This window comes from Hippocampus bargibanti, linkage group LG10 (genome assembly GCF_051943395.1).
Source record: "Hippocampus bargibanti isolate YZ-2025 linkage group LG10, ASM5194339v1, whole genome shotgun sequence".
NCBI lineage: Eukaryota > Metazoa > Chordata > Actinopteri > Syngnathiformes > Syngnathidae > Hippocampus > Hippocampus bargibanti.
This window is the reverse complement of record NC_142743.1, coordinates 10,103,517-10,130,275: the sequence shown is the minus strand read 5'-3', so window position 1 is coordinate 10,130,275 and position 26,759 is coordinate 10,103,517. Positions and strand designations below refer to the sequence as shown.

At 41.1% G+C, this 26,759-nt stretch overlaps 2 protein-coding genes across 3 annotated transcripts; both read right to left on the bottom strand.

Moving 5' to 3' along the window:
• Window positions 1-184: 184 nt before the first annotated feature.
• On the bottom strand, window positions 185-15,089 carry gaa2 (alpha glucosidase 2). 2 transcript variants are annotated; one of them, XM_089005545.1, is made up of 21 exons: window positions 14,963-15,089; window positions 14,093-14,214; window positions 11,680-12,198; window positions 10,554-10,699; window positions 10,281-10,446; window positions 10,092-10,188; window positions 9,684-9,803; window positions 8,824-8,942; window positions 8,611-8,742; window positions 8,430-8,540; window positions 8,032-8,145; window positions 7,867-7,951; window positions 7,646-7,763; window positions 7,261-7,394; window positions 6,937-7,088; window positions 6,661-6,809; window positions 5,729-5,870; window positions 5,539-5,637; window positions 4,076-4,240; window positions 2,530-2,676; window positions 185-959 (listed from the first exon to the last, which is right to left on the bottom strand). In XM_089005545.1, exons 1-21 carry the CDS (start codon window positions 15,087-15,089, stop codon window positions 897-899), a joined length of 3,027 nt encoding a protein of 1,008 aa, XP_088861671.1. In that variant the 3' UTR covers window positions 185-896. The 2 variants fall into 2 exon arrangements, with proteins under 2 accessions (XP_088861671.1, XP_088861670.1); XM_089005544.1 differs by lacking the exon at window positions 14,963-15,089 and adding an exon at window positions 14,715-14,866 and having other exon boundaries at window positions 14,093-14,192.
• Window positions 15,090-16,422: 1,333 nt separating this feature from the next.
• LOC148892359 (uncharacterized) lies at window positions 16,423-26,724 on the bottom strand. The gene is made up of 6 exons (XM_089005547.1): window positions 26,506-26,724; window positions 25,011-25,139; window positions 23,918-24,837; window positions 21,018-21,225; window positions 20,845-20,934; window positions 16,423-19,374 (listed from the first exon to the last, which is right to left on the bottom strand). Exons 2-6 carry the CDS (start codon window positions 25,135-25,137, stop codon window positions 18,671-18,673), a joined length of 2,049 nt encoding a protein of 682 aa, XP_088861673.1. The 5' UTR covers window positions 25,138-25,139; window positions 26,506-26,724; the 3' UTR covers window positions 16,423-18,670.
• Between the last annotated feature and the right edge of the window lie 35 nt (window positions 26,725-26,759).

Here is a 26,759-nt window from a genome sequence, read left to right as displayed (position 1 = left end):
ACAAAAACCCTGGCACTGGAGTGGACACATTTTTGCACATTGTCTGGCAGTGAATAATTTAATATATTTGAGACAAAGACTATAGGAGTATATACACACACTTTCTTTTTTTTTTACTGAAAAAAAAAATATGCGATGCACTGAACCCACGATAAGTGAACCGCAAAATAGTAGGGGATCACTGTACTTTCAAAACAAACTTTATTGCTGCACCACACGACAAAAACAAGATGGGCCAACATAACAACATGACAAGCAGCAACTGTAGAGAAAAACGCTAAATAAATCACAAGGCACCAGTGTTCTTCTCATAAATTAGTGCAAAAAGTAGCAGCACTGTCAAATGTCTCCTGGTTATTGCACATCACAGCTTGCTGGTGTGAAGGGGCGGCAAGGATTTCAAATACATAAATTAGATCCTACTGAACATGAATATTTTACACAGGATTATGTGACAAAATAAAAGGCTCAGGGCATTCTAAATTTAAGCGCAATGTGAATTCCACATCTCTCACATTCAACTTGAGGTCCATATTCTCATCCAAACTTTGTCCTTACCAGCAAGACAAATAGGTCTGTACTAGTCTATTTTTTCTTTCAAATATGCAATATATATACTATTGCATTCAACCATAAATGTCATCTATGTCTGGGTTCATATCAAAATATAGGGACCATTCTTTCTCATCATATAAAATATATTTGATATATTTGCTAGGAACATGCAACCACAATGAAAACAACCTCCATGGGTAAAGGTAAGTCAAGTCAATTTAAAAAAAATCTTCATGACCGCATGTGTTAAGAGTGTCTATTGATTTCAGGCAATCAGATTCTCAGGTTTAGTTGGAGAACTACCAGCAGCCACGGTAGAACAAAGCAATCGATCACGGGGCTCACACCCAGCTGATGGTGAAGTTCTTATTTAGGTTCAGGCCGAGATCAGCTACCGATAAAACCTGCGAGGACAGAAAGAGACAGTGAAGTAACGATTAATAAGGGCCAGTTAAAAAAAAAAATGAACCATGTTGTGTTGATGACCAAAGCTTGACTGACAAATTTCAGGATATAATCTCAGCCTGCCAATCTATGTTTAGGTGTACTTGTACCATAAGCAGTGCCCCCGCCCCTCCACCCAATAACAATGCAGTAATAACAATAATAACAACAAGAATAATACTATTTCTACTACTACAAATAATAATAATAATAATAATAATAATAATAATAATAATAATAATAATTATTATTATTATTATTATTATTATTATTATTATACTACCAACAACAATACTAATAATAAATGTACTACTACTAATAATAATAATGCTAATACTAATAATACTAATAACAATACCAACAACAACAATGCTAAGAACAATAATACTAATACTATTACTAATACTATTACTAATACTATTACTAATATTAATACAAATACTATTACTAATATTAATACTAATACTACTAGTAAAAATACAAATAAAAATAAAAATACAAATACAAATAACAATAAAAATACAAATAAAAAGTAATTGTAGTAATAGTAAAAATAGTAGTAATAGTAATAATAGTTGGATTAAGTTCATCCTGTCTACCTGATATCTAATTTAAAACAGATTCAGATTCAGACGAAGGCGAAAGTAGACGCCGAAACATGTCAGGTATTTGAACACCGACAATACACTGTCTGTAAGATAAGAATCTGTTTTAAAATAGTAATAATAATAATACAGTAAAGTCTCGTTATATCGATATTCAAGGGAGTCCGAAAAAATATCGATATAACCGGGACTATCGATATATCCGACCCTGTTTGCATGTAATTTTCTCCGTGCGTGCATAGAAATAGTATCGATATAACCGGGACTTTCGATATATCCGATATCGATATAACGAGACTTTACTGTAGTAGTAATACTAGTAATAGTAATATTAGTAATAGTAATACTAGTAATAGTGATAGTAGTGATAGTGGTGTTCGTCCTCTTTGGCAAGAGATGACCATCTTCACTGGAATGAGGGGTGGAGAAGATGACTTGCGCGTGAGTTTGATTAAAGTGAAGGAGAGTTGTGCAATGTCGTCTGCCTCGCTCTCTCGTCCCAGCCCATCTGAATTCAGTGGCAAGACAGAGTCAAGACGACTGGGGATGGGTCGGGATGCAGTGGATGACTACAGTGTTCTACGTGTCTCACTGTGCCCTGCTTGCGCTCCACAACGCTTTGCTGGGCCCACCTTCATGCCCTTTGAACCAGTCTAGTGGTTTCCTCCACGCAATCTGCTGGGTCCAGGCTTTACATGCGTAGGTAGACAAGCCCTACAATAACCTACTGTCTATGTGGCATGCTCACTTAGACAGGGAGACTTGTGGTAGCTGGGACACCTAACCCCATCACTGCCTTAGTACTGACAGTACTGATAGTAGTAATAGTAATAGTAATAGTAATAGTAATAGTAATAGTAATAGTAATAGTAATAGTAATAGTAATAGTAATAGTAATAGTAATAATGCATCTCTCATGTCCCACCTGGTTGCTCCTGTAGGTGAAGGTGACATTTCTCAAGTTGACCAGAACCTTGCTCGGCTTTTGCTTCACACCGTAGAAAGACACCGTCTCCACTGTGATGTACGACGCCTCCAAGTGGTTGTGCAGCACGTTCGAGCTCATCGTTTGCTACGGGCGCAATGGTAGAAACGAGTTAGCATTTTTCATCCTGTACACCAGGGGTGGGCAAACTTTTTGACTCGCGGGCCACAATGGGTTCTAAGATTTGACAGAGGTGCCGAGGCCAGGAGCATTTGGAGGGAGTGTTTGGACCGGATATACTATAGCAATAAAATGTAGTGTGTGCAAACCTCATAGCACGGTAAGAACACTACAACCCAATTTATTAACTCTCTTTCAAATGTGAAAAATATCCCTGATCAGTCAATAAATTTGTCTCAAGGAATATGCAAGATATGTCATTTACATACTATTTCGCAGATACTGGGAGGAAGAAATGTAAATAGATTAAAATAACATACGCACTGTGATTTAGCAAGATTGCGTCTGTTTTTGATAAGTTTCAATCAAAGGTGCAAAGTTAAAGAAATCAAGATTTATTGAAAAATAGAATCACTTTCAACATTCAAAACATATTACACAACGAAATACTCAAGCTCAATTATATCTACTTGTGTTAAACTCCGCAAAATCATGGATGGATTGTCCTGACCGCGCGCTCTACAAACTCGCCACGGACGCCCTCGCTCGCCTTCACGCACAAACAGTACAAGTGTATCGTTGCTAAACACACAGACATAAGCTACCTGCAGTTGAAATTTGCATACTCGGCACTGCAGCCAATCAGAAGCCTGCTTCTTTCTTCCGGACTTTCCCAAGCGTTATAAGGTCGTGCATTTGCAAATCATTTTCCAAAGTAGATGCACAGAACTTCAGCCCCAGAAGAAAGATTCAAAAGAAGCTAACAAAATTTGTGACGCTACAAAACGTACATTTACATTAAACCGTGACTGTAAAGTGTACTTGAGAGGTATGAAAGGCGCTTAGTGGCTTGTAGCAGGGAACGCAAACATTGCATTGTGCACAATGACGACAAATAATAACTGGAGCAAAATCTACACCCATGGATATTTACCGTAAATTAAGGAAGGTGGCATTTGTGGTAAGTACAGCCTTGTTATAAAATATCAACTTTATATTTTGCGACAATCTTTTTTTTTGTGATTGCTCGTTTTATTGCGTTTCAAGTTGTGAAAAATGGGGCAGGCAGCTTTTCAGTGTTGTCTGCCCTCTTGTCCGCTATCTTTTGTTATGACTTTCAGACACTGTTTTTACTATAATTTGGACAAGTTCGGCGGGCAGGATTAAAAAGCCTAACGGACCGTATGTGGCCCGCGCGCCGTAGTTTGCCTATGTCTGCTGTACACGGACGGATATGAGCCAAAGTAGCGATTGTTGCCATACGTTGTCCCACAGTCGCTTTTGAATGTGTACATGTGAATGTTGTGACAAGTGAACCGGTTTTTCTAGTTGTGGCTTGAATTGGAATAAGCAAATGTGCGGTTACCTCAGCTGCACTGAAGACGATGTAGTCGTACTGGCCGGTCTCAAAGGTATCGAGGCTTTCGCCGTCATCCCAAAACAAATCGCCACAGGCGGTGCCGTTCTTTGACAAGGCGGTGATGAGATGAAGAGGCTGCCCGCTGCTCACCCACAAAGTCAGGTTGGGGGTCTGTCAATAAGAATATGTAAACATTTTTGAAAACTTCTATTGGGTTGAAACGGTTTTGGGTTGAACATTTTTTTTCCCATTGAACTTGGGATAGTTTGCACTATTTACTACTTGTGACATTTTTTTACAGTTAGCAATAAAAACAATTTTACAAGTGTTTTGGTCACGCTAACACTAGCTAGCTAATTTTCAAAACCATTTTTTTTGCCAAGCTCCTCCTCTTCAACGTAAAATTCCCTCAAAATGTCCCCAACTCATTCGCTGCCATTCTCGAATTTATTCGGGAATTGAAAATATGATGTGGAGCGCCTTTCCTGAATTTATTCGGGTTTAGGTTTTTCTTGCGGTGGGGTGCCGATAAAGCGCTGGTAAGACCTCCGGCAATGTTTTTCCCTCCCACAAGGGGCAACATTTGCCTTTTGTACAGCCACCGGGATTTAAAGCGCAGACACCTCCAGACCCATATAACCTAGCAATGAACTCTTTTTTTTCTGATGAAAGAAGAGAGGCGAAGGTTTCTTACGCTGCATTGAATATTTATGTAGTCCTAAAACTCAATATTTTGTGGCTATGGCAATTTGAGTGAAAATGGCAAAAACCCGGGCACTGGAGTGGACATATTTTTGCGCATCGTCTGGCAGTGAATGAGTTAATATTCATTTGGACAAAGGCAGATGATTATGTCTAGTTTTCGAACAACCATCCAAACCATTCCAGCAGCTCATGTATTTTGTTTTTCTACTTTCATTCCTTTCATAACTTTGCTGCTGTGAAATGTAAATTTCTCCACTGCGAGACTAATAAAGGCAAATCCAATCCAAAAGTTTGATGAGGCTGACACTACAATCAAAATGTATTCTTGACTTCGCTTTCACGACAGCTGTAGTAGCAGCAACTATGGCTAAGCTATAAGAATAATTGCCTAATTTGTTTCCCAAGCCTTAATTAAAATGTATTCCTTCATTTGTCTTCATTCTGCATGCATTTCGGATGACATAATTTTGATTGAAATTGAGGAGCGCCGCAATGTCAATAAACATTCGCAAAAACACACAAGTGAACCTGTTGACTCTTCGAAATGAAAGTGCTTTTTTTAAAGTTTGGGCTAATAATGTGAACGAAGGACTTTAGCAACGTTACACACTTAAACCATCTCATCCATCTGATGTCTAAACCAAAACGTTGCTCTTCAGCACAGGTTTTCACACCACTGGCCTAAGCTACACTCCAAAACTTGACCATCGGGGTACTGTGACAAAATCACCAATATCTTTGACATCTACAACTTCAGTGATTACCTGCGTCGGAACGATAGATCCTTCCCTCAAGTGCAAGTTGATCTTATCGAGAGGAGCGGAGAGTCGTACCTCTTCCCCGGTACTGTTTAGGGAGTCACCCTGGGATGAAGGGACACCAGCAGATATGTTGAGAAATCCACGACAGGGAAGACAACCTGCCAGGCGGGTGATATCCGGTGTCTTAACTCACCGTGTAGAAGTCATACCAGAGACCCTCTGGGAAGTAACCCTCCACAAAATCCACACCGGGATCTAAAACTGGAGTTATCAGTAGGCTCCTCCCCCAGAGGAACTGCTTATCGATACTGTACGTTTTTGTGTCCTTCGGGAATCTGTTGAGAGGGCGATAAATACATAAATAAAATAAATACATGATCAAACATGCGATGCCGATGCGTATGTGGAACTATCGCGGCTTGGAATTGAAGCAATTTTACGTGGGACAGATAGGAGATGTGACAGACTATCTTTTCGTCAAAGGATGCCACAACTTTATGTTTGCTTTCAAAACTTAGCTTGTAGCAGACGTGCACATTCCACCATGACATATCTGATCCACTGGTGAAAAGGAGGCTTTCATCCTCTTCTCAGTCATCTCGAACTGCCTCATGTAATAAAGTGTTTGTCTAGTACTCAAACATCATAGAGTACATGGGGAAAGGCGGTAAGATAGCACAACTGTCCATGTTTTTATGTTCCTGTTGTGTTAATTATTTTGCTTTTTGTTGACTATTATGTGAAGCGCTTTGTTATTGCTGCAGCGGTTGTGAAAGAGCTATATAAATTAGGATGTATTGTAGACACTCAAATAAATAATCAAACAAATAATCAAATAAATACATACATAAATAATATGGCTGGAAAAATAACATCATTCTTTGGCACACTGTCATAATTTCAATCAATAAATCTTATTTTGAAAGTGGCACACTTAGTACCCGCCTCCCATACTGTTTTTCATTATTATTTTTTTATATTTACCACAATGAAGTGCAGCGCAAAAAATTGGGAATGCCTTCAACTTTCATTATATGATGAATCAATCACCATTTTCATTCTTTATGTTTCTTTTCCTTGCAGAGAAAATAACGGAAGCACATTTCATTTCGCTCTTGTACTTACTCGAAGAGGAGCGGCCGTGCGACAGTGTGCCCCTTTGCGTGTGCGTGATGGAAAAGAGTGTAGAGGAGCGGGAAGAGAGAATAACGAAGCAGCAGAGCTCGCTGCATGGCGGCGCGGGCCAACGGGCTGAACGCCGTCGGGTCTTGTGGCTAGGAACAGGAAGATACATTTGAATTTTGAGGAGCAAAAAAATTCTCACGTCAGAGCAACAAGAGTAGCAAATACATCACAAGTGATATCACGTAGCTTGGTTGTTTGTATTCTGAGGGTTCAAACCTTCATATCGATGGCGTTGTGGTTGCGAGTAAAAGGATAGAAAGCCCCCAACTGGGTCCAGCGGACGCACAGCTCCTCTTGCGGTTGCTCGCTGAAGCCACAGACGTCAGATCCCACCAACGGGATGCCAAGGAGGTTAAAATTTAGGATGCCTGAAAGGGGAGAAAAAAAAGATGCGTAACAGGGGGAGGGGGATAGATGAAAAGGTTTGACGAAGTTTCATGAGACAAAAAAAAAAAAATCACAGAAAAACAGCATTATGTCTGAGATAAGGACTATTAACAAAATGTGTGGAAGCGCGGGCTTATCATTTTTCTTACTGACCTGCGATGGAGGAGTAAAGGTCATGCCATTGACTCCTGTTGTCTCCAAGCCAGTGGCCAGTGTATTTGCCCTGACTTGGGAAGGTGGAGCGAGCGATCACAAAAGGTCTCTTAGCCAAGATCCTTCTCAGAGCGCTGGAGAAGTGACAAGATGACCCATCAAATAAAAAATACAGTAAAGTCTCGTTATATCGATAGTACTGCTTATTATGATACTATTTCTATGAACGCAAGGAGAAAATTTACATGCCGCAGGATCGGATATATCGATAGTGCGGTTATATCGATATTTTTTCCGACTCCCGAGAATATCGATATAATGAGACTTTACGGTAATACAAAAAAAAAAAGAAAATCAGAAAACAGATTTTGACGAATTTAAGGACCTTGCAGATGCCTCGCCTTCCATGAGTCCGTACAGGCTATGAATGTTGTAGTGTATCGACTGTTTCTGCTGTGATGATGCGCAAATCGTTTTGGCGCGCAGGAGGCCTCCTAGTACACCTAAAAATGAATCACACGTGTGGTACGTGTGAGTTATACAAAATGGATTTTACCAAATGGATACCGTTATGGTGTTTTTGCATGTCGAATCCATTTCACCCACTTGGAGTGTATGGAGGATCATCCAGATTGTTTGACGGGCAGCCATTAGTTGAACCATCAACGAAATTTGACGGCTCATTCATGTCCTAAACGAAAGATCAGGGGATGTTGGGATATATCAATTTTGAAGAAACGATTCCAAATATCCCAAAATGACGATACTTACAATCCATAATCCATCGAATGGCACCTGATCGTGGAATTTCTTAAGATTCTCATACCACCATTCGTGAGTGACGTTATCAGAGAAATCGGGAAATGCAGTCAGGCCTGGCCACACCTGGGAACAAGAGAACAATGTTTTAAAATTCCTTTATGGGGCAGAAGATGTACCCCATGCTTGGCTACGCCACCCCACTCTGAGGTCTGACCAGCGCTTTATCAACCCACCCCGCAAGAAAAAGCATATTTTCACTTCCCAAATAAATTCGCGAATGGCAGTGAATGAGATAAGGACATTTTGAGGGAGTTTTACATGGAAGAGGAGCTTGGTTTAAAAAATGTTTTGAAAATTAGCTAGGTAGCGTTAGCGTGACCAAAACACAAATTGTTCTCACTTCTCACCTTCCCAATGAGCGTTTTTCCTTCGGTGTCTTTGATGAAAACGCCTCTCTTGAGTCCTTCGTCGTACGGCCAGTAGGATCCCGCAGGCTGGACGCTACTGATCGCAGCATCCTGCGGTCAAAGACCATCAGACTCGACCACAAAATGAAACCGGTGATGACACGAGGTCGGCCTTGCTTACAATGACCATCACGTAGCGTTGGTTGTGAGCGTGCAGGTCCTTCACCATATCAGGCAGCGTGGCAAAGTTTGTCGGGTCAAAAGTAAAGTCCAGAATTCGATCCATGTAGTCAATGTCATTCCACTGAACATCCTGGAAACCGAACAGGTCAAATATTTGTGAAAGACTTCGTGCTTTGTGGTTTAACCGGACAGTTTGCTAATTCTGTAATACCTGAGGTATCCCATTACTCCTCATGCGCCGGACCACATCCCAGGTGGAGTTGCTGGAGTTGAAACCCCAGCGGCACAGGTGGTAACCCAAAGCCCAGTAGATGGGCATCGCTGGACGACCTAAAGTATGGGTGTAGAAATTGAGGTACAATGTACTGGTAAACGGTTCAAATTTTAGCATTGAGGAGACTTCTGAAAAAGCAATAAAGAAAAAAAAAACTCATGCCAGGCACCACGATGCCCCAAAACACAACATCAAGTAACTAAAAGGGTTTTAAAAAATAATATATAGCTATTTATACTTACTGAATGTATATAGGTAGATCACTATCTGTCGAGCGGGCGAGCTAGATGCTCGCTATCTAGCTAGCTAGCGAGCTCGCTGTCTAGCTCTCTAGCTAGCTGTCTCGTTATCAAGTGAGCTCGAGAGCTCTCTCGCTATCAAGCGAGCTTGATAGCTCGCTATCTGTCTAGCTAGCTCGATAGCTAACTCGCTATCTGTCTAGCTAACTCAATAGCTAAGTCGCGATCTGTCTAGCTAGCTCGATAGCTAACTCGCAATCTGTCTAGCTAACTCACTATCTGTTCAGCCCGCCCGCTATCTGTCCAGCTCGCTCGCTATTTGTCCGGCTCGCTCGCTATTTGTCCGGCTCGCTCGCTATCTGTCCGGCTCGCCCGCTATCTGTCCGGCTCGCCCGCTATCTGCCCGGCTCGCCAGCTATCTGTCTGGCTCGCCCGCTCTACATCTAACTCGCCCGCTCTATCTATCTAGATAGCGTGCTATCTAGATAGTGCGTTAGCTAGATAGCGAGCTAGCTAGAGAGTGGACCTCACTTGTGGTAATTACGCGAGCACACTTACCTATTACGTCCAGATATTGTTCGATCACAGATCCAGGATTGGGGCCAAGAAAGATGTAAAAGTCGAGGATCCCACCAATTGTACGCCAGGTGAGAGCTGGCGGAGGTTGCAGGACAACATCTGATCGAGTAGAATCAGGACGTTAACAGCAGTTTTTTTTTTTTAAATGGCTGAGGTATCACCACACGTTACATTTTTACACTGATTTAGTCTGTAAACGGGACACCACACAATTTCCAATAACTTGAGAGTTTCAATCATCAAATGGCGTGTATGTTGTTGCTATATCTAATTTTATAAAATTAATTAAAATAATAAAAACAACAAATCCTCAAAATCAGCCACAAGTTGCGTGGTTTCCCCATCATGCACTTCCTTCATTTAACAATGTTTTAGAAACATACGGACCCATCGCATTGCTGTTCAAAAGGAAGAAGCCATGTGCATTGCTCTCCTTCTCCATTGCGAGGTAAAAAGGATGAACTCCGTACAGGTTACTTTTTTCCTGAGCGGGAAGGAAACAGACATTGTAAAACGGCACCCAGGTCAAAACGCTTTGGCGAAAGACATTTGTGGAGAACGAGAAGGTCACATCACCACTGGAGGCGCATCCCTGGCCCATAAGGTGAGCGTGTTCCACTGAACGTCATGCAAGAAACCGCTGCGGTGCTCCCCCAGGCCGTAGATGAATTCGGTGGGCAGGGAGGTGGAGAACTGCAGGAACTGATCAGCGTAAAGGAGAGGGGCAACGGTGGTGTTCAGGCTGAAAGCAAACAATTGGATACATTACGTCATAAAGATGAACCTTCATAATTGAATGGAAGATTTTGGACTGTATAGTATTTATTTATTTATTTATGCGTAACTTACAGGACGGTTCCTGTAGAGAGTCTCCTCACAACAAGACCAAACGGTTCCTTGGAGAGCTCCACGCTGTAGTCGGGACTTTCTGCCTTCTTGCTGGCGTTGGGAACAGATATGGGAACCTCGTAGCGTGAATTTGAAGGGTCTGTGATCTAGTTGGGGTACAAACGCAATGATGAACTCATTCACTGCGAAATGTGTCCACTTCAGTGCCAGTGTTTTTTTTCATTTTCACTCAAATTGCAGAACTCCCAAAATATTGAGTTTTAGGACTACAGAAATATTCAATGCAGCGTTAGAAACATTTGACTCTCTTCTTTCATGAGAAAAAAAAGTTAATTCCTAAATTATAAGGGTCTGGAGTTATATGACCTTGAAATGGGGGTGGCTGTACAAAATACAATACTATACATATTGATTTATAATAATAATAATAATAAGTTTAATTTTTAAGTGCCTTTCATAACTCTCAAGGTCCCTTTACAGTCACAGGATAAGTTTTTCTGTGGGTGAGCAGCGGCAGCCACATGGATACCTGCTGTTCACTCAACCCGGAATAACTCAAATAGATAGAAAGTTAGCCCGCTAGTTAATAGATAACTAATAGATAGCTTGCTAGTATATAGCGCTTTAACAGCTGAAGCTGTAACAAAGAGCTAATATGGACAAAAAGCAAATGCAAATGATCAACACAACCCGCAAGAAAAAAAAAGACTGTAAAAAACACGACTGTAAAAAAAAAAAAACGTCACAAGTAGTAAATAGTGCAGATTATACAGAGTTGAAGGGGGGAAAATGTTCAAGAAAAAACAAAACCCGAATAAATTTGGGAATGCCAGTGAATGAGTTAATATTCAACATCATTTGTTTTTAATGACCTGACTTTATGCCATGATGAAAAAGCACGGTAGCAGGGTTCCTCCCTCAAAAAATAAGACATCATGACAGTACTCGGGACAATTTGAAGCGTTCAATCAGCCTGCCGTGTATGTTTTTGGAATGTGGGAGAAAACTGGGAGTACCCGGAGAAAAACCCACTCGGCACAGGGACAACATGCAAACTCCACATCCGAAATCCAAAGCTGGAATCGAACACACAACATATACACTGTGGTGCAAGCGGTTCACTTACCCTGACCCGCAACCTTGTGTCCGTCTCGTAGCGGACATCCAACTCCAGAGTAAGAATATCCGCAGGGTAGTAACCCTTCACATCTTTGACAAGTGTCGCCTTCTGCCCCAAGCTTGTGTCACTCACTGACTTGACGAAGTAGGATGGGAAATCCGGGGTATAAAAACACCAGGGGACACCATTAGGTTGAGTGGTGGAGATGAAGCAACAGTTCCTGGCTTCGCACATCTCTCTGGTCACCACCACGCCTCTTTCCGGGAAACAGTCAAAGCGCCACGGCTCCGGGATGGAAGCGCAAGCTTCGCGGAAGGCCTCGCTAACGTTGGTTTTTGAAGTGGCCTGAGCCGGCGGCGGGTGTCTATGAAGCAGCAGACTTGAAGGGCGATGAAGCCAGAACATGGTCCCCAGCAGCCAGCCTCCACAGAGGAGAAGCAGTAGACAGCCGATCACCAGGAGCCCCGTCGTGGCCGAGCACGGAGCACGACGGCGAAGCAGGGAGGCTCCTTCTGTGTGCGACGCCTTCAGACAAAAGACGACATCAGACTCGATGACATGTGTCACACGAGCTTACCCGAACATAAATTGGGATAAGGCTTGAATTAAGCAGTCTTGCATTGCTTATTTTCAGAATAAGAATCAGAATCAGAAAGCCTTTCATAGTAGCACAATGGGCACATTTTCAATCTACAGCAGCATAATTGAAAGAGGTTGGAGGGGTCAAAAGGTCAAACAAAGTATTCTATACATCAGGGGTGTCAAAGTCATTTTTTGCCGCGGGCCACATTGTAGTTATGGTTTCCTCTCGAGGGTCGTTATGAATTTGGGGAACCCATTAGAATGTCTAAATCCCTTCAAATATTACATATAGAGCACACAGCAAATTAATGAATAACTCGTTTTCAAATCTGAAGTCAAGAATAATGACTTTTATTGTGGTTGACATCCAAAAATATGAAATCTTGGCTCTGATTTTAGCAATCATCATGGAATTTAACAAGTTTGATTTGCTTTCGCGGGCCGAAAAAAAAGGTTTTGTGGCGGGCCGGATTTCGCCCGCGGGCCTTGACTTTGACACCTGTGCTACACGTAATAAAAATGTTAGAAGACTGAAACGAACAACTGCACGAAATGTTTTTGATCGAGAATCGGCAGCATAGAAGTTATCATATTTAAAAGTTTCAATGTTAGTTGGCTGCCGAACACAAGGCCAACAGTGGAAGCACAGAAAACCTGGGGTCAATCTGAGGTAAACAGACACAGCCTGTTAAACTGTCATCTACATGTAGGAGATCTGGCCTTGGACATAATTTAGGACTTGGTAAACTCCTTCACAGGAAGAGCTCATTAGCCAGGTTACAAAGCTATCAGTTCATGGAAAGGACAACCTATTAAAATGTCTGCATTCTGTTGTCTATAGTTGTTTGTGCTCGGGACGTCCCTGGATGTGGTATTCAAATCAAGAAGACTATGTTTTACTCATGTATCACTTAAATTTGCAGATACTCTCAATACATAGCTTGGCAAAGGGCTGCAGAAGTTGGGCGTCGGTCACGAATGGCTGTGTCCCATGCCGGCAGTAAAAGACAATCTTCCCGTGTTCGAGTCTTTGTTGACAGTGTCCGACCGAACATCTCTGACAGTTACATAAAAAGAACTGTACAGTTCATAAAGAGTGAGTTTTCCAGGCTGAATGATAACATTCATATATTTTGCATCCTATTAATACAGAGTCGCAAAACTGACACTCCAATGCTAATATACCCATTAGATTAGATTAGATGAGTATTTGTCTCACAATGGAGAAATTTACATTTCACAGTAGCAAAAAAAAAAAATACTCACGCGGCACCATCTTGAAGTCAAAAACAAACAAAAAAAACACACAAAGCAGCAACAGAAGAGCCATTAAGACCTTGCCAAAAAAGCTTCACACAGAAATCTAAATTTTTGTTGTTTTTTTTAGGCTTGATCTGTCGAATAAATGTTTTCTCCCCAATCGTCAATCTGTTGTTGTAGAACAAAATCCAAAGTCTCGCTTCACTGCACATAAAAAAATATATCAATATGTCAAAGACCAACGGTAAGTAGAGCCGCAGCCGGTGGATGATTCATGTAAACACGATCCATTTGCAGTTTCTGCATCATAAATAATTCATTGCAGCTTCCGGTGTGTGTGATTTAGCATAGAGACAACAAAAAAAAGTTTCGCAACCACTCTGACTAAGTAAGGTGCCGTAACATTAATCAGTTGGTTTTTATTAAGTCACCTGGGAACTGTTCTAACAAATGGGGGGAAAAATCCAGGATTCATGAAAAGAATTGCCTACAGGAAATTTTCTGTTTTCCTCTTCAGGGCTTCGGGAGGGGGGATAGAAAGTGAGTTTTCAACACACTTGATAACGTATCAACTCACTGGATTTTCGTCCTCTTCGACAAGGCGATTGACTTCTGATAGGTGGACATCCTCAGGGTTCAACAGTTTATACGACACCATGACGGCACCGCGTGGGACTCTAAGATAGCCAAAAGGACAAAGTGCAATGATTTTTAAATGACGTGTCTTTTTTGCAAGTACAGTTGTTAGAAAACCAAAATACCCATAGGAAAACCACAACTTGCAAACCCCACACAGGAACGCCATAGCCAGAATCAAACTGAACCGACCAATGTTTGGCCTGAATCAGATTACGGTATTCTAGGAAAATGCTATGCTCTACATGTGCAATGTCAATGTTTTTATTTCATACAGCTAACGATAACTAATTTCTTCTTTTTTTTTTCATATAATGTGCACATTACCATTCGAGCAGTTGGGCAAATGACCCCACGTCTTACATTCAATTAAAAGTTTGATGACACAGTCAATCTGTTTGCCCCTCGCTTTAGTGTACCAAGTGTCACCATTTATGCAGTTTACCACAAAACAGGCATAACTTGCTGCTTGCTTCAACGAAATAACGATAACGGAACATTACGTGATCATACACCGCTGGTAGAACGTGACCATTTTGATTCAAAGAACACAATGCTCTTACCTTCGTTTATTCCACATTGAATATCACAGCAATGCGAATTTAGACTGAAAGTAGTTTGGAAGTTTCTCAAAAATGTGACACACGTGGCGATGTCGTAGTTCTGAAACATTTCGCACTTTTTTATTACGCTTCCAAGTGCTATTCGCTCGCTAGCTCATTCGCTAGCTCAGGAGCAGTTTTGCCCAAGCGCAGTGAACTATTAAAAATTGTCAACAAATGTCGTTGACTTAAGCTGCTCTTACCTTAATATAAATGAGAAAAAAAGTTAAGGCATGGACACCAGTTGATCCACGTTTGAGAATGCCTGAGCAGAAAGCCAAAAATATGTTTGCACAACGCCGACGCAGTGTGCGTTTGTTTATTCTCGTGACGCATTTACAAGACTCGAAAACGCGATACATTCCGCTCTTGAAACCTCCCATTTCTAACAGATTCGCACTCATAAAACTTAAAATATTTCTCGTTCATTTCATCATATCAATGATCATAAAAATACTTTTCAGAGTGCAAATTCTGTATATTTGAAAATAGTATGACTTTATGAACGTCAAATGACTTTTTTATTCACCTCTCTTTGACTATTGTGTTGCGTTCAGGAGCCACTACAGCGTTTGTGAAAAGTTCACATGTTTACGAATGAGAAAATCAAAGATTTTCGAAATTACAGAGTACCGATTGCAAAAAAAAGAACTGTAATTGTATTTTTTCTGTTTATAATTGAAAAAATTTCCCCGAAAGGATTTGATGTTTTATGCATGATTTATTTTTGTCATTTATTTACAAGAGCCTTTACGAAGCTGTTTTCATACAATGGAGGAAATACATTTAAGGAAATATAAACAACTCAACGCATATTTTTGTAATAGTTTGGCATTAACTATTTTTATAGTTTTCTCATAATTGGGTAACTCAAATTGAAACGGCCACTAAATATTTCCTGAAAAGAATGCAAAAATAAAAAGGTTCTTCTACACTTCAAAATGTTAATTTAGCGGTAAATCAAATTAGACGGACCCATATTTCAAAAATACAATAGGAAAATGAGTACATGTCATATTTGATGTAAAGTTAGGCTGGAAAGGTGAGTCTCAAGATTGTATGTAAATATTACAAGGGAAATCAGTAACAGATGCGTGGCCTTCAAAAAGCAGCGCGGAAATTTTAACTTTGGGAACTACTAAAAGCTCAAGATTAATTGGTATGGGGGGATATGGGGCGAAAATGTCATTTCAAGAATATTGAAATAAAAAAGAGAAGTGTTCTTATGGGGGTGGCAGCATTCCACATTGATTCCGGTGTCAATGTTCTATTGTGTACATGTCTCTGTCCAAATTCCAGGTATCTGTGATATAAAAAAGAACACCATTATAGACAATACTAATAATACATTTAATTTATAAGCGCCTTTCAAAACTCTCAAGGGCACTTTAAAGTCACCGGATACATTTTTTTTCCCTGTGGGTGAGCAGCGGCAGCTACACGCGCCCGCAAGCGTTCACTCAACCCGAAACAACCCATTCGATAGAAAGCTCGCTAGCTCGATAGACGAAACGATTTCTGACTTCATCCTGTACAACACTGAAGGAATGCTCGAAGCTATGCCATAAACAACATAGAGTTATAAAATTAGATCACATATTTTTCTATTTGTATTTTTTAATGCTATACTTGGGTGGATATTTGAATGGTAAAACACTGGAACACAAAGTGACTTTTTTTCATTTTATTTTTCAGGTTTGGTGTAGCCTTCCCGATACAACAAGACAAGTTATGCCGCCGGGGAAAATCTTCCAGCAAATTGTCACCTTTCTCCTCTTTCTAGAGTATAATTTCTAGATTTAAAACTCTTCGTCAGTCTTCTGCCAGCAGGGTGAACCAACTCAACCGCATTTGTATTGACAATACAAAAACAAAACAAAAAACAAGAACAGAAAAACATTGTACACAAACGCAAAATGTATTTTTGTGGTATAAACAAGATAAATATGATCATGTTGCTTTTTCACAATGGCCCTTTTTGTTTTTTTTTACTGCCATCTGAAAGACTGCAGTCTCACTCACCGGTCCCCAAATTTAAGTAGTTGACATTGCGACAAGCAAACACACGCAAGTCAGTGACATCACACATCTTATAAAGAGTTAAAACTACCATAAATAACATTCTAAAAAGAAAAACAGATGAATGAAATATTTGGATATGGGGGTACGTCACACATGTACACAAAATATCAGAGAACGACGAGTGTCTAGTAAAAGTGATGCTTGTTAAATCTTGAGTGTGTGTCCTACTTAACTCATTCACTGCCAGATGTGCAAAAATGTGTCCACTCCAGTGCCAGGGTTTTTGCCATTTTCACTCAAATTGAAGGACCGACAGAATATTGAGTTGTACGACTACATAATCATTCGATGCAGTCTTAGAAATCTTAGATGCCCTTCTTTCATCAGAAAAAAAGTTAATTCCTAAGTTATATGGGCCTGGAGTTTGAAGTGGGGGCGGCTGTATAAAAGGCAAATGCTGCCCCCTCATGGGAGGGAAAAATATTGCCAGAGGTCTGACCAGAGCTTGATCCAAAGCAAGAAAAAAACAAAACGCGAACAAATTCAAGACGTTATGCTTTTCAATTCCTGAATAAATTCGGGAATGGCAGTGAATGAGTAAATTTAAACTCTTAAGACCGTCCGCAACTGGTGAATTGACTGACTATCTATAATAAACATTTTAGCATACGAGTCACAGATGGAAATAATGTTGGAAAAATGTTATGGTAGCAAAAAAACATTAATAATTGATTAATTGAAACAATTGATTAATGCATTAAAAACAGTGGAACCTGTCCAGACAAGGCATGACTATACAGTACTTCAAATTGAACACAAGATAATGTGTGTGCTTTCATGGATGACGACAGAAATAAGAAATTTATTGGTGAGAGTTTGAAATTTCAAGGACTTGAACAATTTAAAATGGAATGTGGTTTTTGAAAGACAATTCTAAAAAAAATATTCGTTGTTGAGTCATAGTTACACCTCAAAATATTGTAGTTTCGCTGTAATTTGAAGATGTCTTTGGACCAATCTTTCTGTTGGCAATATCACAGAAAGGTTTTCCTGACAAAGGTAAGCACCCCAAATTTTGTGACACACACAAAAAAAAGAAGAAAAAGGATTATTTTTCTAGAAACCATCATCCAATTTTCTTCACATTTTGGTGGTTATTTTTTGTTGAAGTTACTCCTTTAAAAAGTGTTGTTTTTTGCCCCTCCACAAAAAAAGCATGTATTTTTTTAACTCATTCATTGCCATTTACAAATTTATTCAGGACAGAGCGCCATTCCCAAATTTGTTCGTTTTTTTTTTTCTTGTTTGGGTGCAAATAAAGCGCTGGCCATGGCCTCTGGCAATGTTTTTTACTTTCCACAAGGGGGCAGCATTTGCCTTTTTTTCCATGTTGGCGCTTTGTCCTAGCTTCAGCTGCTTTTAAAGAGCTAGATAAACAAACATGTATGTATTGCATTGTATTTTGGACAGCTGTCCTCATTTCAAGCTCATGTAACTCCAGATTCATATAATTTAGGAATTAACTCTTTTTTTCTGATGGAAAAAAGACAGTGTAAGGTTTCTTACGCTGTATTGAATGATTATGTGGTTCTAAAATTCAATATTCTGTGGGTCATGGTAATTGAGTGTCAATGACAAAAACCCTGGCACTGGAGTGGACACATTTTCACACGTCTGGCAATGAATAACTTAAACATGGTTTTGAGTGAACGCTGGCGCGTGTGGCTGCCGCTGCCCACCCACAGAAAAATATCCTGTGACTGGAAAGTGTGCTTGAGAGTTTTGAAAGGCGCTTATAAATGAAATGTATTATTATTATGATTATTATTATTATTATTATTATTAGTATCAATATCATGGATGTTTGCCTTTCACAATGAGTGTCTCGGTGTGGTTTATAGAAATAAATCCTCTTCATTTTTAACAGTCCTGCACACATCGACCCGGGAGTTATTGTCCGATAAGTCTTCATCCCCGACGCTGAAGCCGGACTCCTCCTCCACCCGCAGCAACTCGTGCTTGCGCTTGTGGAGCCGGAGACTTTGCGAGCGGCTAAATCCCCGACCGCACATTTCGCAGCTGTACGGCCTCTCACCCGTGTGCAGCCTCAAGTGGTTCTTGAGGCTGGAGGAGCGCGTGAAGGTCTTGTCGCACTCGGGGCAGTTGAGCTTGTCCCCGAAATGGGTTTTCTCGTGCTCCCGCAAGCGTCCCGACTGGTTGAAGCTGCGGGAGCACATGGAGCAGTGGTAGGGTTTCTCCCCCGTGTGCGTCAGCCGATGGCGGTTCATGGCGCCCGAGTGAGCGAAGCATTTACCGCACTCGGGGCACGCGAAGGGCTTCTCGCCGGTGTGGACCTTCTGGTGGCCCTTGAGTTGACCCTTTTGGGTGAACTGCTTCCCGCACAGGGAGCACTGGTAGGGTTTCTCGCCCGAGTGGATGCGCATGTGGATTTGCAGCGCCGACATCTTGTGGCAGTCCCGGCCACACAAGCCGCAGCAATACAAGCTGGCGATCTTGTTCTTACGCTGATCCTTCACCGGGGAGGTCGGAGAGATGATTTTGTCGGCGCCCGACGCATCCTGACCGTCCGTTGGAGGTGCTGTGGGAAGATTGCAGTTTAAACAAAGAACGGATGTAACTTTTTTGGACGATTCTGCCTCTATGACAGCGATTGGAAAAGTTTATGAAATCTGGGCTACCATGTTTTCCACACTAAAAGATTCAGTGGCGCATCTTCAATGAATTGTCTATTTTGGATTTTTTTCATACATTGAAAGCACCACATTATAAGACGCAATATACAATTCATCCACTAGAGGGGGCAAATCTCAAAGTAAATGGCAATAGAACATTGGTGTCAAACTCATTTTTTGCCGGGTGCCACACTAGTTTTGGTTAGTTACATCGTGGTGTCGTTATGAATTTGGAGAAGCCATTCGAATGTTTAATCCACTGCACATATTACATCTAGAGCGCATAAATTTAGTTGAAATATTTAATGAATAACTAGTTTTCAAATTTCACGTAAAAAAATAATGAGTTATTGTGGTTTACATGGAAATTTTGGTTGGGACTTTAGCAAGGATCATGGCATTTCACAAGTTTGATTTGCTTTCACGGGCCGAATAAAATGATGTAGCGGGCCAGATTTGGCCCCTGTGCTTTGACATTGACACTGGTGCAATTATGATCAGAGCTCAGTAAAACGTTTTGTTTTTTAAAGCGACACAGTTCACTTCACCAAAAGTAAGTTTGGGACCACAGTATTACCATAATGCTCATAGATAAGGCACATCAGATATTAAGGTGTGTTGTGAGCTTTTAAGAAAATGGAAGGCTTTGAGGTGCGCCTTTTAACTCACTCACTGCCACATGTGCAAAAATGTGTCCACTCGAGTGCCAGGGTTTTTGTCATTGTCACTCCAATTACAGGACCCACAGAATATTCACTACATAAACATTCAATGCAGCATAAGAAACCTGAGACTATCTTCTTTCATCAGAAAAAAAGACTTAATTCCCAAATTATATTGGTCTGGAGTTATATGAGTTTGAAATGAGGGCGGCCACAATGCAACATCAGGATCAGAATCAGAATCAGAATACCTTTATTCGTCCCGCAATGGGGAAATTTGCAACATATTGGTTTATATGGCGCTTGAACAACAGCTGAGGCTGGAACAAAGCGCTAACATGGAAAAAAAGGAAATGCTGCCTTGTAGAAAAGAAAAAAACATTGCCAAAGGCCATGGCCAGCGCTTTATCAGCACACAAATAAGAAAAACCTAACCCCCCCCCAAAAAAAAAAATCGGGAATGGCGCTCTACGTCAAATTTTCAATTCCCGAATAAATTTGTGAATGGCAGTAAATGAGTTAATATGGAAAGTACTGTATGTTGACGTAGGGGTAGTGGAGACCGAGGACCAGAGTTTGTACACCTGTTGTGCAAAGCGCCTCGCGAAAATTTCATTTATCAAACACAAAATAATTTATATACGGCTCAATTTCCTTTTTCAAGACCCGACAATAACTTGGAAAACAAATGAAGCTTTGCAGAAATGTGCTTACTGTTAATAACATCACCGCCGTCTTTTATTTCGCCCTTCACAGGAGGTGAATTTTTGTCCTCGGCAAGGCGTTCCGCAGTCAACGCTTCATCTGGTCAACAAAGGGAAAATGTAACAAAACAATTCAAATCATCCATAAATTATCTGGAAATGTCACATGCTATGTCCATGTACCGAACAAAGGTTCCTCCTCTTCCTCCTCTTTCACAACGACGCTCACGTGCGGACTGGAAAGTCCCCTCTGCGGCATATTTGAGTTATTTTCAGCCTTGGTCGCTTGCTCGCAGTTGACGTCCTCCGAGGAGGAGTAAGAAGCGGAAGAGCAGGAAGACGAGAAGGAGGAGGAGGCCTGAATGTTGGGTGCAGCTTGGATGTCAGACACCTAAAAAAAAAAAAAAAAGAATCAACAAATAATGATAATAATACATTTCATTTACAAGCACCTTTCAAAACTCTCAAGGTCACTTTACAGTCACAGAATAGGTTTGTCTGTGGGTGAGCAGCGGCAGCCACACGCGCCAGCGTTCACTCAACCCGGAAAAAATCAAATACATAGAAAGCTAGCTAGCTAGCTAATAGCTAGCTAGATAGATAGCCAGCTAGATAGCTAACAAAGATAGTTATTAGGCGCAGGTGAGATGCATCTGGGCTACTGTTTTTATGGCTAAGTATAATTCATTTCATATCAAACAGTTCCAATTAATTATCCAGGAATGCATCTGGGAAATTACAAAAAAGAGGGCCAGTTGGCCGCCTTGTGTCTAAAAAGGGGGCCAAATTCTAAAATTGATGGGCCCGATTGAGCTACATTGCCCAAGTATACAAAACTGATTGAAATAAATTTCCATCTTTTGCCTTCAAGGGGTCGCCACAGCAAGTCAGTGTCCTCCATCTTGAGAGGTTTGAGCCGCATGTTTGTTTTGGCCAAGCTTTTAAGTCGGATGCCCTTCCTGACACAACCCTCTGTATTTATCCGGGCTTGGGACCGGCACAAGAAGACTTATGTCCCTTTGTGGCTACAGAACAAGCAACTCACTCAGTAAAAGGCTCCCAAACACAAAATGGTCATGGGCACAGCAACATTCAAAAAAAGCAAAAACTATACTCACCATTTGATGACTGATTGAAATAAACTAAGATACATTAATTGGAGCATAATATTTCCAAATTGCAAATGAAAAAAAACAGTATTTTGACCTAAATCTATTTTTCCTAATACAGTAAAGTCTCGTTATATCGATATTCTCGGGAGTCGGAAAAAATATCGATATAACCGGACTATCGATATATCCGATCCTGCGGCATGTAAATTTTATCCTTGCTTTCATAGAAATAGTATCGTAATAAGCAGTACTATCGATATAACCGGACTTTACTGTATATCAACAATTTTAAATCAAGTCAAAGATTTTTTTCCGACATAAAATTTTCAATATTCTTTAATTACTACACAATCAATCCTGTGCTATTTTGCGGTATTACAGATAAGACAAAGAGAACAGACTTATCACAATATTTCTTTCTAGTGTCTACTTCAAGAAATTTCTTTGCTATGAAGATTTCCAATGTGCGGCAACAGCTTTGAAATCACTCCCATTTGCCACTAAATGCTCATTTCACGGTAAGATCAGAGCATTGTCATCAAATGGTGAGTATAGTATTGCTTTTTTGAATGTTGCTGTGCCCATGACCATTTTGTGTTTACTGAGCATCTTCATCTTCATGAAGTTGATAGTGTTGCTTGTTCTGTAGCCACAAGGGGACATAAGCCAGCGTCTTATTGTGCCGGTCCCAAGCCTTGATAAATACAAAGGGTTGTCTGTGTAAGCTCTCAGTCGTACAGGAGTGGTCCGTCGATTGAAAGGTTTCTTCAGCCGTCATCTGTACTTCTTTGAAGGTGTCGGACGTTTCGCTTCTTAGAAATAAAGTCTTTATTTAGACTTTAGTTTGCTGACGAAGTTTCTTGCATTAGAAGCGAAACGTCCGACACCTGCAAAGAAGTACAGATGACGGCTGAAGAAACCTTTTCATCGATACAAAGTGTTAGGAAGGGCATCCAACGTAAAAGCTTGGCCAAAACAACCATGCAAATCAAACCTCTGAAGATTGAGAACACTGATTCGCTGTGGCGATCCCTTGAAGAGAAAAGCCGAAAGGAAAAGAAGAAGTTTGCTGCAACTTATTGTCACTACCCTCCGCAGACTTATGTGATTGTTTATTAAAAAACAAGAATATATTTGTTTACTGCCTGTTTTTAATGTCTTTTAGAGTTTGAAACATGTTCTAACGCTCCATATTGCAAACATCTGCCTTGTTTGATGTAAATGACATGTATCATTATTGAAATTAAATGTATTATTATCATATTAAGGTTATTATTATATTATGTGTGCGTTACTTCCGGGTTGAGTGAACGCCGGCGTGTGAGGCTGCCGCTGCTCACCCGCATAAAAACCTATCCTGTGACTGTAAAGTGTCCTTGAGAGTTTTGAAAGGTGCTTATAAATCGAATGTATTATTATCATTATTATTAAATATTTCAATGCACCATGGGTAAATGAATATTTGATGATCTCTTTTGGTAGTTTCCGGCAGATCACGGAAAAGCCCAAACAAAACCGAAACAAATGCAATGTCTTGTTTCCATTTATAATTGTATTTTATTAATTTATTGTATTGTATTTATTATTGTATCTATGCTTGTCTGTGACTGTAAAGTGTCCTTGAGAGCTTTGAAAGGTGCTTGAAATAAAATGTATTATTATTACTATTATTATTATGGCTCAATATCGGTATGGCAAGATGGCAGACGACCAAAGTTAAAACCTCTGAAGGAAAACTAACAGTTTTCAATTGCTGTTTAACTAAATTTGTTTCTTTCGCTATTTTAACAGAAGTATGTCATATGTGGCGCAGAACATGTGACAATATGCGCTAATTGTCATAGACAAGTGGAGTGGAGTTACAAAGTTGCACCAGTGGCTGTCAAAATACGTCAATGGCGCGGCCCAGATGCATCCCTGATGCTGTTTAAAAAAACAACAACCGGGAAAAAAAACAATTCTGCTACTGACTTCAGCCTTCCGGTCCGACGAGAACCGCGCTGCAGTTTCAACTTCAAGCGGTCCAATTTTCATCTGTGCGCAGGACTTTCGGTGATTCCTCAGCGTCCCCGCCAACGAAAAGTGTCTCCCGCAGTCGCCGCACGTGTACGGCTTCTCCCCCGTGTGGATCCGAGTGTGCCTCCGTAGCTCCCCGGGCGCCACGAACGACTTGTCGCACTGCGTGCAGCTGTAAGGCTTCTCGCCTCGGTGCGTGCGCATGTGCGTCGTCAGCGTCCACTGTTGCGCGAAAGTTTTGCCGCAGTCCAAGCAGTGGTAGGGCGTGATCCCGGTGTGCAGGCGCTCGTGGCGCACCAGCGTGCCCGACAAGGCGAACCTTTTTTCGCAGAAGGAGCACTGATAGGGCCGCTCGCCCGTGTGAGTCCGCTGGTGATCCCGCAACTCGGCGGCCGAATTGCAGCTCTTGTCGCAGTCCGAGCACGGAAACTTCTTTCTGGTGAAGCCGGCAACCACCTCAGAGTGCATGGCGTCCAGGTGCGTCTTGAGATGCCAGTGGCGAGAGAAGCTCTTCAGACAGATGGAGCAGTGGTACGGCCTCTCGCCCGTGTGAGTCCTCCGATGGAGTCGCAGCTCGCCCTGACTGGCGAAGCGTTTCTCGCAGAAAGTGCACGGGTAGGGCTTTTCTCCCGTGTGGACCCTCTCGTGGATCATGAGCAGTCCCTTTTCCGGGAATCTCTTGTTGCACATTGAGCACGGGAAAGGCCTCTCACCCGAGTGTGTGCGCAGGTGGCGCTGAAGTTTGGAGGCGTAAGGGAAGTCTTTGCCGCACACGGAGCAGGTATGAAACGAGGCCGACTTTTCATTCTCGCTTTGATTGAACGTTGTGGAGGAAGGTGGTTCTGTGGCTCCGCTGCCCAGGGTTGCAGTCTCTCCTGTGTGGAAAGAAAGAAGAAAGACCTGTCACTGGGGAAAACCACCTGCTAAGAGCTTTTGACTGATCATGAGTTATGGCGAATTCTCAAGAATCTATTTTAGTGACTCACATAACCCACTTGCCAACAACAGAATGAAAATGATTCAACAAGTGTTGGTGTTATTGGCTTACGGAGATCAGACAAATCCACTTCTTCACCGTCAGAGTTGATCAAGCAACCAATATCTTGCTCCCGTTGCTCCTCTTCGGTCATCATGATCACAGATGGTCCAAAGCAGTCAGGACTCTCTGAGCCCATCTCTATCACAAATACAATGTCAAGGATTATTGTTTTTTTTATGCCAATTCAGTCAAATGTCTTTTCTGTGCCGTTTTAAACATGAGATCGTCTGATTGGCACTTGTATTCATTTGATCATGGATAGTGTTAAAAAAAATCACGATATGCATGCTTACAGTTTTTGGGACTATGTTTCCTTATAGTTCTAAAGTAAATTCCTCTTTTTCTCAAATATTTCTTTCACAACTGATAGAGGACACTTCTTTGCCAATAAAACTCACAGCAAATATGTCATAACAAAATGCTGATGAGATTAAAGGCATGATAGTGTGTGCATGGTATACATCCAGACTAAAATATGAGATAATGTCAAATCATGGATTTTAGCTGATGACAAATGGAATTCTTCTTTTTTTCCTTTCGCCTTTTCCCTTCAAAGGGTCACCACAGCGAATTATTGTCCTCCATCTTCAGAGGTTTGATTCGCATGTTGGTTTTGGCCAAGCTTTTACGTTGGATGCCCTTCCTGACACAACCCTCTGCATTTATCCTTGCTTGGGACCGGCACAATAAGACACTGGTTTGTGTCCCCTTGTGGCTACAGAACAAGCAACTCTATGAACTTAATAAAGATGAAGATGCTCAGGAAAAGGCTCCCAAACACCAAATGGTCATCGGCAAAGCATCATTCAAACAAACCAAAACTACATAACAAATGGAATTAAATTTGTATTTTTGGCGTCCATATTTTTGTGCAACATATTTGGGAACAGGCATCCTTGAAGGCCCATTGCCCAACCAACCGGTGCCTCCGAGCTGTAAGTCATCCATTATGAAGCTCAAGGACACATCAACAGAGAGGATGCTTTGTTCGGAAAAGAGTGTGAATGTTGCAACGTCTTCAAGCGAAACGAATATCAAGTTTCAAGGGGTGGAATTAAAACGATAAATAAGTTAATAAGATGTGGCGTTTGGTTAGTTCGCATTGACTTCTTTTACGCCAAATGGATGCTTTTCCGGTGCCACTGCACTCATTTGCTCAGCTAGCTTAGCGCCGTTTGACTACTGGTATTATTTGGCCAATATTCGCGTCGACTTCAAATAAGTTTGGAATCACGGAGTGGTGACAGTTTGTGAAAAACAGATCCTTTCGATTACAAACATATAAAATATCATCTTAGTGATTATTAGCTAGTTATGGCACCTCTTGTTCACTTCGTAAATTAGCAATTAGCGCTATACGATTAGCCATACCGGAGGAAGTATCTGATCGATAAAATGTCCCACCCAGTTGCAAACATAATTAAAATGCCTCGAGTGAAGATAAGCAGCAATGAAAAAAATCATTACATTTGTCTTCTGTCTAACAAAGGACGTGGACACTAACCTGAGCGAAAATGTCTTCCCCCAGGTTACAAAAAAAGTCGTCCCCCGCAAAAAGGTTTCGTTGAAAGTGCCATGCATTCTTTTTTTTCACTTTTGCTCGCATTTCACCACTACCGTTGACATAATTGTAACACGCCCAATCGGGTACTTATTATATTGACATTATTCAACTTAATCAAAACTGCCGTTTAAATCTTTCCTGCCCGAGTCTCTTAGCCAAAGATGCAACACCGCGATAACTTCCGGTTAATTTTT

Bases quoted from the DNA above. Each gene is read 5' to 3' on its own strand.
- gaa2 (XM_089005545.1), bottom strand. From the start codon at position 15,089: ATGCGTCACGAGAATAAACAAACGCACACTGCGTCGGCGTTGTGCAAA. The intron at 4,241-5,538 runs GTAATCACTGAA...TCTTATTGACAG, and splicing joins GATCTATCGTTCCGACGCAG to ACCCCCAACCTGACTTTGTG. The intron at 960-2,529 runs GTGGGACATGAG...CTGTCCTCGCAG, and splicing joins TCACCTACAGGAGCAACCAG to GTTTTATCGGTAGCTGATCT.
- LOC148892359 (XM_089005547.1), bottom strand. From the start codon at position 25,137: ATGGGCTCAGAGAGTCCTGACTGCTTTGGACCATCTGTGATCATGATG. The intron at 24,838-25,010 runs GTAAGCCAATAA...CTTTCCACACAG, and splicing joins AGTGGATTTGTCTGATCTCC to GAGAGACTGCAACCCTGGGC. The intron at 21,226-23,917 runs GTCAGTAGCAGA...TTTTTTTTTTAG, and splicing joins CGTCGGACCGGAAGGCTGAA to GTGTCTGACATCCAAGCTGC.